The sequence below is a fragment of the Orycteropus afer genome, unplaced genomic scaffold (genome assembly GCF_000298275.1).
Source record: "Orycteropus afer afer isolate SDZICR_OR568_19922 unplaced genomic scaffold, OryAfe1.0 scaffold00038, whole genome shotgun sequence".
NCBI classification, from domain to species: Eukaryota; Metazoa; Chordata; class Mammalia; order Tubulidentata; family Orycteropodidae; genus Orycteropus; species Orycteropus afer.
In genome coordinates, this window is record NW_006921625.1 from 13,240,336 (window position 1) to 13,251,313 (window position 10,978).

Genomic DNA, 10,978 nt, shown 5'->3' on the forward strand with positions numbered 1-10,978 from the left:
AAAGTCTGTGGTTGGAAACCACCAGGCACTCCGAGAGAGAGAGAGAGAGAGAGAGAGAGAGAGAGAGAGAGAGAGAGAGAGAGAGAGAGAGAGAGAGGGAGAGAGAGAGAGGGAGAGGGAGAGAGAGATGTGGCAGTTTGCTTCCATAAAGATTTACAGTCTTCAAAACCCTATGGGGCAGTTCTACTCTGTCTTGTATGGTCACTATGCATTCAGAACAGACTTGATGGCTGTGGGCTTGGTTTAATTTTTCCTCATACTAAAAGCAATAACACCCTCCAGTCACTTAGCTCCCCTGGCTATGAGACACCAACCATTCAAGTGTTTGGTAGGTAGCAGGGTGGAGGGTGCTATCAGACAGGCACTGCGTACAAAATACAATTTTCCAAACGATAAACATCTCCATTCATCAACGCCAGTTCAACCTCCCTGACAGTTATGGCAGCTCCCTTGGGGGACATGCTGAGGGACAACCTCCTCCCTACCCTGTGCAGAACGAGCCTGGGGGCACAATGGTCCAGCCCTCAGCTGCTAACTGAAAGGGCAGTTCAAACCCACCAGCTGCTCTGCAGGAGAAAAGACCAGGCGATCTGCCCCCATAAAGACCACTGCCTGGGTAACCGTCGGGGCAATTCTCCTGTCACATGGGGTCGCTAGGGTCGGGATGGATCAACAGCATACAACAGCAACCCTAAGCAGCTTCTCACAGCCTTCCTCGCCATTAAAGCCATTTCCCTTCCAAGTGGGCAAGGGCAACGGGAAAGTGCCTCCCTTCCCTGTCGTCCATCCATGGTGCCATCTGGGACCCTCATTAACACGGCTCAACTTCCCCTCAGTGCAGACTGGGCATGTAGGTCCTGCCTGGCACTGTCCTGGGGCCTTCACAGAGATGGCCGAGGGAAAACCCTGCCTTCTGGGATTGAGGGTACGGCGTCCCACGGAGCTCCACCCAGCCTATCTCTGGCAGGCTGGTGGCGGTAGTTTGTAGGCTGATGTGGGTGTGGCCTCCAGGGCTAGGTGAGGCTCCTGCCCTCATCTGACCCCTGCACTGCACCCCAAGTTACTGACCACCCACAGGAGATCCACAGGAACCCCTAAAGTGAGGGTGCTGGGAGTGAGCTAAATGTGGTACAAGGAGTGACAGGGGAACACCCTGCTTCTGAGAAACAAGATTTAAGGCCAATCTGGGAGCTGAAAGACCCAGGCACCGTCAGGACACGGCCCACTGTGTGTAGGGAGCAAGCACCTACCCACAAAACCCTCCTGCTTCACGTGGAGGCTGTATGGATCCCACGGACCGCACCCGTGTCGGGCCAGGCCCTGGACTTCACTTGCTTTCTGCACACCATCTCCCTGATGCTCACAACTATTATGGTGCCCGTTTTACAGAAGGGAAACCAAGGCACAGGATGCTGAGTGATGGATCCAAGGCCACCAGAACCCTGATCTGCCTGATCACTAAGGGCAGGTACACATGATCGCTTTTCGTGTTCCTGTCCACTCAGACACTGGGTGGTACCAACTGCTGTGGCTCGTGTCTCAAATCCCTCGTCTTCATGGGGCACAAGGAGACAGGAGGATGAGCACTTCACCCTGCCCGGCCGCGCGGGGCTGAGGCGGAGACCTGGAACATTCAGTTCAAGTGTGCTCTGGGTCAGAGAGCCACCGTTCAGTGCTGAGTCATCGGCCCAGCCAGGCAGCGCAGGCCACAGTGAGCAGCTGGCTGGACTGAGTCACCAGGCCTGAGAACCCACAGGCGCCCAGCATGGGATCCTGTCAGAGCCACGGCTCGGAGGGAGAAAGCCCCACTGAACTGGGGCAGGAGAACCGCTCCTGCTCTGAAGCTGAGACTTGGGACTAATTCGAAGAGCCAAAACGGAAATAAATGGCCACTCGTGCTTTCCTCTCTTCCTGTGGTTTGGATTTGTAAACCATTCATTCATTCATTCATTCATCCATTTGGTGTCCAAGAATTTTAAAACTGAGAAAAACTGTAAGTCTAGCAAGTACCGAGAGAAGTTATTTAAAAATAGCAAGCCAACGGGAAGCCAAGGACATCCCCCTGGGATGTCACCTCAGCTCACTGGGGGCACAGCTCTGCCGGGGGGCGCCAGGCTGTGCTGTTCACAGGCTTCTGATGCAGGCAGCACGCCACCTGTAATCCTGGGCTCTTCTGAATGGACAGTGAGGAAGAGCTTCACGTAGGTGGTGTCTGATCTCACTGCCAGCCACGTGATCAAAAGCAGCCAAAAACTGTAAAGGAATTCCTGCTACTGGGCCCGGGCTGCTGCTAGGGACTGGGGCGTCGGGCTGCTGCGGCTCTGAGTTCTGCAAGGCCTGCTAGGAGATGCTGCGTCGCCTGTGGGAACAACAGACTGCTTCTCCAGACCCCGAAAGACAAACAGGAAATCCATACTGAAGTCCTTTGTGGGGAAAAGGCCATTCAAAAACAATGTAACAAGGAACAGGCCTCTGAGGACATCCAGGAGCCTAGGGGAGGTGACGCACCATTGAACATCTCAGTCTTAGGAGTCCTAAGAACCCACAGAGGGCGTTCCGTGACCAGCACATTTGTCACGAGTTTGCACCTCAAAAATGGTGTTTTTTTTTCCTCAAGGGGCTCTGGTGGCATAGTGCCTAAGACATGTGACTATTAACCAGAAGGTTGGTTGGTGGTTCAAATCCGCCAGCCACTCCACGGAAGGAAGATGGGGCCTCAGAAACCCAATGGGGGTCGTTATGAGTCAGAACTGACTTGATGGCCATGAGTGGTTTTTCTGTTTTCTCAGCTTGTGTATGTACTCCCAAAGTAGGCCTAGGTTTTACTCGTCTCCATAAAGAACTATCTACTCACAAACGGTTTGTGCTTAGCTGGTAGCTGAAGGATGGCTGTTTGAATCCATCCAGGGGCGACAGGGAAGAAAGGTCTGGCAGTGGTCTACTCCCACAAGGTGTCAGCCACTGGAAACCCTACAGAGTTCCACCCCGAAACACATGGGGCCGCCATGAGTCTGCCTTGGAGTTCTCGGCCTCACACGGTGGTGACCTCAAGGAAAACAGAGAAGTGTTGACTTCTGGAAGATTCAAATGAATGTGGAGGTCAGAGAAGGACAGTCTGCTTCGACCAGAGGAGCAGGAAACGCTTCACGGGGACTAGCTCTGAGGGGACAGAGACGACCTCTCCATGGCACTTAACACGTTGACTTGTGCAGAGCAGGTACTCAGTAAGCCTCTGACAGATGAGTGAGAGACGACTTGGGCCCATCTCCTAAGTTCAGAACTCCTGGCTCCAGGCTCAAGCAATGAGCCGAAGCTTCTTATCAACTGCAGGAAGATGCTCTCTGGTCTGCTTGCTACCTGGGGCTGTGCCAGGGCACCTCCGAGGATCAAGGAGCTTCAAGAAGCAGCCAGGCCCTACAGGGTCAAGCCCACCTGCCCCTGTCAGGAGCCCCGACAGGGCTAATCTCCCCACAGCTAAACCCTTCTACGATGCCCTAGTGGATGGGCTTTAGGCCTGGCCCATTCCCTCTCCCGGTCTGTCTTTTCACACATAAGGAGTTCCCTTCTCAGAAGGCTGTTGTGAAGATTTAAAGAGGTAAGATTTGTAAAAGCACCCACCAGTGTCTGGCGCACGCACATAAACATGCTGACAGACAGAAAAGTACAAGGTGCATTCCTTCACAGAGAAATTCTTTCTGATTATGCCTTTGCAAGCTGCCTGCAACACGGCCAAGGCTCTAAAGAAGTCTTAACAGAAATATGTGAAAAATTAATAACACCAGACATCTCACATAGTATCACAATGCCAACCAAGGCAGAGGGCTCGACTTCAGCACCAAAACGAAGAGATTTTGAGCCTAGTCGCAAAGACACAGCTGTGAGTCCAAGCTCCGAGGCAGAAGAGGGTCGTGGGGGTGCAGACCTGATTCAGGGAGCTGGGAAGTCACTCACTGCCATGGAGTCAACTCCAACTCACAGCAACATTAAAGGACAGACTAGAAGTGCACCATAGAGTTTCCAAGGCTATAAATCTTTACGGAAGCAAACTGCCTCATCTTTCTCCCACAAAAAGGCTAGTGGGTTTGAACCACCAACCTCTTGGTTTCACAGCCCAGTGTTTAACCACAGTGCCACCAGAGCTCCTAGGGATCCAGGAAGGGCTGGGAAGTAATTCAGTGAATAATAGAGGGGATTCATGAGTACCAGAGGGTCATTAGAGGTTCCTAATGAGCACAGCCTCTGTCTCAATCTCCCAGTGTTTCAACTTAAAAAACAACCAGTTGGCCTTGAATCAACTGTCACCCATGGCCACTTAATGTGTCCCAAAGTAGAACTGTGCTCCACAGGGTTTCCAGCAGCTGGTTTTTCTCAAGTAGATTGCCACATCTTTCTTCTAAGGCACCTCCCCAAAAAACCAAAAACCAAACTCCCCACCGACGAGTCACACCTGACTCATAGCGACCCCTTCTCCTTGGGTTTCTGAGGCAGTATCACTACGGAAGTAGATTTCCCAACCTTCCTTCCGAGGAGTGGCTGATGGGTTTGAACCTCAGCAGTCAAGTGCCTTAGGCACTACGCCACCAGAGCCCCTGAGGCACCTCTCAGTGGACTCAAACCCCCGCCCTTCCAGTCAGTAGCTGAGCACTTAACCATCTGCACCACCCAGGGACTCTGTCTATTTCATGTCTTGTAAATATTTTTTAAAGAGTAATATTCAAACAGCAGAGATTTGAGGGAAGAAGGGTAGCTTTGTATTATGTACGGTTTCCTAATCTTGGTGACAAACACCAGAACATCATTTCGGAATGTCAATAAAAAAGCAACAGGACATGCAGAGGGGTTTCTATCAGGCCACCGTGTGTCGTCCCAGAAAAGAGCACTCGTCAAGCCTCATGGGTGGTACGGAGATCTCTGACTCACCACCAGACCCGACAGCATCAAGCATCTACGTTCCCTGGCCCTGGCTCATGTCAAACGCCAGAGTTCCTGTGCACCGACTACCCTCGTAAAGGGCGAACCTGCGCCACCGAGCAGGACAAATCATACTCAGTCAGCTCCTGCAGGAGCCAAACAGCCTGTTCTTCAGGGAGGAAAATGAAGGTCTTGGATGAGCTGGACTCCGGGGCGCCTGGCCCTCTCTCTCCGCCCAGCAAATCACTGCTCCTCAGCTACAGTCATCTGCTCAATCATCGCTGCGTCTTGGGGAAACAGGAACAGGCGAGCGTGGCCACTCATTTCCTGACTGGGCTCTGTTGCTGCTAAGAGGCACAGCGCCTGCAATCGATCTGCAAAGAGCAAAACGATCTTGTCGTGAAGAAAATTCAAGAGGCTCTCGGAGCCTGAAGGAAGGAAGTGCGTCTCTGCTGCAATCAGGACTCCAACATTTCCAATTTCCTCTGGAAGATGTCTCTACCCCTCCCAGCATCTGAACACGATCTGTCATTTCATCATGGCGAGGCTCTGCCAGGAACGGAGAATCGCTATGGCCGTGGGCCCTTTCTTCTGGGCTCTCCGGGGGTCGGAGGGGACCCCGAGTCAGACCACTTCCCCACGCCCAGCGCCACCACCTTGCCATGCTGCGTGCCCCTGTCCCCTCCCCCCCCCCAGCTCTGTGCTCACACTCCCAGAACCACCCGGGGAGGGTTTCATCAAGAAGGAACACACAGCGCAGACAGAGGCTCTGCCCGTCAGATGCGGACCAGGCAGCACTGTGAAGGACCCTAGGGCCGACATGCAGGCGTGCTGCTCCCCTTACAAAACGGCACCACAAGCCATCAGTGGCTCCCAAATGCCAGGCCGGCCCAAATCAGAACCATCAGAGAGGGAGCTCTTCTGACTTACGGATCTCTGGGCCCTGCCCTCAGCGACTCGATTCAACAGGCAGGGGCAGGCCAGCAGACACAGCTGGTGACCTGGCCTCTTAAAAGGCTCCTCAGAGACTGGGAGAGTGCCGGGCTGGCTCTGAGACCTGCAGGGTGGGAACAGCCTGGGTGCCTGCGAGAGGACAATCTCCCTCCCCTCCCAGGCAGGCTGGGGAGGGGACAGGGAGCAACGCTAGCTCCTGACTCCAAGCGAATGCCAACCTCTCTGCCAGGCAGGGGTCTGGACTGGAATGAACTTGCCAGGTGATGAGTGGGCACTCCAAGTGCATAGAACACTAAAATCCAGGAGGACTGCTGGTGGGCGGTTCAGCAGCTTAGACTGGAGCCGGGTGAAGGAAGCCCAGTGTCTTTGCCTCCAGGCTTCCTGGCTCCGAAGGGAAGGGCAAGATGAAAGGAAGGACAAGACGCTGGTTTCTATTGGCCTCCTCTGAGCTGCTCCGACCAGTGCAGGGGAACACAGCAGGGTCAGCTGTGAGATGACAGAGCGTGAAAGACTGCAAATTCACACACAAAGTTCCAGTCTTCTTCTTCTTCCCAAGGAAGCCGTCTATTTACCAACTGTTAGGCCATATACATCCTGAATAGTGGCCTCCCAACATGTAAAACTCAGCATCCGTGGACGGCATTTCCTCTTCAAGGTGAGGATGCCAGGCGGGGGGGGTGGGCTCAGCGCCTCCAAAATCATCCTATGTTATGCCAGGATCCCTTCCTCACTGTGCATTAAGAAATCAATTTCTAACATAAAACAAGACAGAAGGATTTTCCATTGTATTTAATCTGGAATAAAGTGAAATTCATGTCAGTGAAACCGAATGAAACTAAAGCAACCACCACCACTGTCAAGTCGATTGGCTCCTGGTGACGCCACACGTCAGAGTACAACGGCTCCACACGGTTTTTGTTTTCTTAATTTCTTGAGGATATACATACATATAAATACACACACCCGCCTCATCTTTCTTCCGTGGAGCAGCTGGTGGGTTCAAACCACAGACCTTTTGCTTATCAGCCAAATGCCTTAACCTCTCTTCCATCATAACTCCTCCACAGGTTTTCAATGGCTGAGTTTTCGGAAACAGATCACCAGGTCTTTCTTCCAAGGTGCCTCTGGCTGGCCTTGAACCACCACCCTTTTGGTTAACAGCCAAGCGCATTCACTGCTGCCCTGCCCAGGGACTCCTGGAACTTAGTCACCCAGATATCCTGTTTCTATCAGAGCAAAGATGCCTGCACAGCTCGGGGACTGAACTCTCGTTCTCTCCTTCTGTCCTGGTGCCACGCTGCTGCCAAGCCTCAAGCAGCCCATCCGGTAAACAGAGCTTTTCTTGCGCTAATCACATCCAGTCACCATCATGCCAAGCAACCAGTGCACAGAGGACAGTAATCCGACACTTGGTGGAGGTCAGAACACAAAGGTAATCAAGCATTTTGTTTTCATGCTTCACAGCTTCATAAAAATTCAAAGCACCTGTACCTGCTTGTTCATTAGGGCTGTAAACCATCGTTTTGTTCTGAGAAACTGGAAACTGGGGACCTTTGGGGTATCATTCTCGCTTTGCTGTCAGTACTACTGTGTGAACTTGAGAAGCTCACCCTAACACTCTGGGTTTCTTTACCAGTAAGATACAGAGACTGAACTAAACCATCTTGAAGGACCTACTAACTTTAAAATTGTTTCCATTGTTAGACCACTGACTCAGTAGCTCTTATTTCTATTTTTCTGAAAATAGTGATTCAACTTGCTTACCTCCCTTAGAAAGCTTTATGAAACCATAGCCTTAACCCAAACCCATCCACCCACCTGGCAGGTCCACGAAGGGGGGCAGCAGGGCAACCCCAACTCACGGGGTGAGTTTCCCATTGCAAACAAAACGCTGGCCATGTGGGTCTTGTACTGCACTCACTCAGGGTATGTTCAAACTTGACCTTCACTCACAACAAAGGCTGCTAGCAGAGCCTGCCTCTACAGGAGAGGAAAAGCCCACTGTCACAGACTCAATTCCGACTCACAGCAACCCTACAGGGCAGAACAGACCTGCCCCATTGGGTGTCCAAAGGAGGTCTGGCCGTATAGCGCCTAAGGCATCTGACTGCTAACCAGAAGGTTGGTGGTCCAAAGCCACCAGCCACACTCTGCAGAAGGAAGACTGCGCAATCTACTTCCATAAAGATTTACCACCTCGGAAACCCAAAAGGGGTCACTGTGACTCAGAATCAATTCCATGGTGAGTTTGGTTTGAGTGTCTTGGGTATCCAAGGCTGTAACTTTTTACAGAGGCAGACTGGTTAGTGGGTTCAAACAGAGGACGTTTCGTTTAGCAGTCAAGCACTTTAACCGCTGTGCCACCAGAGCTCCGTCCTCAAAAGGAAGCAGGCCTCTAAATAATCGTCCTACAGCACACTAAATGTCCTCCACGCATCCATGCAAGGCTGTGGGCACAAGGACTGGCTAGACAGAAACAGGAACTTCACCCAACAATGGGCTGAACAGACACCCCAAAAGGTATATAACCATGTCCACTCCGGGTAATTACAGGCTCACATACACGTTTTCAGAAACAAATACACAATCAATTTCTTGTAGATGTACACTGCTGCATGGACAATGTCTCAACATCGACCTCAAGGGCTTTATCAACATCTCTGAGAAAAAAGTACACAAAACTAAAGGTGAAAATTTCAAGCCTTTCTTCCACAACAGTGTTTTAGAAGGCATTTTTAACTTTGTGGATTTTTACATCTTCAAAATAATTGACTGGCTTTGCTCTGCTTTTATTTTGCCCAGAGAGTACTAACAATTACCCTTTCTCTAAAAATATTTATGTCCCCAAAACTTTTATTGTGGAAAATTACAAATTTACAGAAAATTCCAAGTGGCACAATTTTAATTTTTTAAATTAACAGACTCATTCCAAATACGTATTTTCAAAGTCAGTAATCTTTGCGTTATGTAAACGAGGCCGACTTCTGCATTCTCCAGGCTATTCCTAACTGTGTTATCTGTGTATTGGAAACAAACCCTAAATATTTCAGTACCACAACAAGGAAGGGAATGTATGCCATTAAAAAAAAAAAAAAAAAAAAAAGGCTTTCTCTCCAGTGTGAGGCGATGTTGTAAGACAACGGACGACGAGGAGCGACATTCTCAGGGCTTGGCTTAGAAACAGCCTGGAGAAGAGCATGTGGCCTCTAAGAAGTCATACACGTTCTTATTAAAACAATTCCAAACCATAACACAATTTCAGTTTCAAACAGAAAAAAGTGTCTGATCCCATGGGCCTCCTGAGTCACTCTGTCCTGGAGACGGAAGTAAAGCAAGGATGCCCCTCAGCCGAGCTGGGGCACCGGACCGGGCAAAGTGCTGGAGACCACCACCCGGGCACGCGAACGGCCCCCGGGGGCGCGCAGGGATCGGGCGGCAGCAGCGGGGCCGGCAGAGGCGCCCTCGGCGGGGCCTGGCCGGACCGCCTGCACCAGGCCGGCCACCCCTCCCCCAGCCCGGGCCAGCTCCTGCCGCCGCCTCTCGACTCGAACCGGTGCACAGGGCCAGAGCCACCTGCCCCCCAAAACCAAAGGAGGCGCGGTGGGGACTGTGGCCCCGGGGCCTCGCCCTCGCCCCGACGCCGGCCAAGGACGGATCCGGAGGAAGCTAGCTAAGCGGGGCCGGGCGGGCTGACCGACCCCGGGGAGGGCGGCACGTCCGCCGAGGTTGCCTCTGCCGCCCTCCGGAGCCTGGGCGCGGGGACAGCCTCGGCCCCGGGCCCGTGGCCGCCGCCCGCCATCGAGGTGGGGCCGCCCGGCGTAGCAGGGGCGCAGGCCCAGCTCACCTTGGGGCCCTCGGGGGGCACGCGCGGGTCGTTCCACGTCGTGGTGCGGCTGTTGTGGTCCACGAAGAAGGGCCAGCCGGTCTGCGGGTCGATCTTGATCTCCCAGCCGGGGGGCAGGGGGTCGCGGTCGCCGGCGCCGTTGCCGGACGCCATCTGCACCATGGGCGAGTGGGTGGCTGCGCTCATGCTGGTCGGGGTCTGCCCGGAGGGCGGCCGCCGGGGTACGGGGTGCCGGGGTCGCGGGATACGGGCCTGCGCGGTGTAGGGCCTCTGGGCGCCGAGTCGCTGGGCCGCCGCCGCGGGGACCTCTCTGCTGCCGGAGCGTGAGCCGAGCGCCGCCGACGTGTCCGGGAAGCCGGCTCCGGGCACCTTTATGAATTAAAGGAGAGGGTGACGTGGCCGGAGAGGGGTGGAAGTGTCTGGAAATAGCTTCCTTGCTGCCAAAGGGGAAGGAGGAGATAAAGGGAGGCAGCAACTGGCCGGCTAGAAACTTCTGGTCCCATCCAGAGAACTTGGCGGCGGCCTGCCTTGGAAGCCGAGCGCCGCCCTGAGTCATCGGCTATAATCGTGGCGCGCGGGGCGGGGCCGGGGCGGGGCCCGCAGGCCGCCCCTCCCCCACAGCCCATGCTCGGGGGCCGCGGGGCCGCCCGGGCGAGCGACCCCCAGAGCGTCCCCAGGGGGTGGGGGTCGCGGGCCGGCTTCGGTTTACAGACTTGCTCGCTCCGCGTGGCTAATCCGGGACTGGGAGCGCACGCGCCTTGTGGCTGTTGCCCCTCCTTCCATAAAAACAAAGTCATTGTTAGCATTTGTGGTCGTTTGACGCCAGAGGTGTCACGCCCCCCACCCCTCACACTGATACCGGGGACACGGGCGTTGCTCGGTGAACATTTTAATCACTTTCTGTCCTGGAGCTTGAGGGCTGCTGGGGGGAGGGGAAGGGGCGGGCGGTTGATACTGTAAACAGGGGCAGCGGGAGGAGGAATGTGCCGGGAAGGAGACTCACCTGCTTTCCTAATGAAACGTTAAGAAGGGAAAAAGATCGCACCAGCCCAGGGTTGTAGTCTCCGTAAACGTCATATCTCAAGTATGGAAACTTCCATTGCAGTCAATAACTTTAAAGAAAAAAAAAAAAAAAAAACATTCCTTGGGGTTTTGATCGTTTCTTGTGGTAGTTCTTGCTAGGAGCGTCAAGGTGACATCTTATATCTCGCTCTTCATTTGGAAGTAGAGGCCAAACATGCCATTAAATTTTTTTTTTGTTTCATTCAA

At 53.4% G+C, this 10,978-nt stretch overlaps 1 protein-coding gene across 1 annotated transcript in view; it reads right to left on the minus strand.

Moving 5' to 3' along the window:
* The window catches only part of BAG3 (BAG cochaperone 3), a 25,267-nt gene extending 15,372 nt beyond the window's left edge, over positions 1-9,895 (minus strand). Inside the window, exon 1 of the mRNA XM_007936836.1 lies at positions 9,710-9,895. Coding sequence (XP_007935027.1) covers positions 9,710-9,895 — 186 coding nt within the window. The remainder of the gene's footprint in view (positions 1-9,709) is intronic.
* Between the last annotated feature and the right edge of the window lie 1,083 nt (positions 9,896-10,978).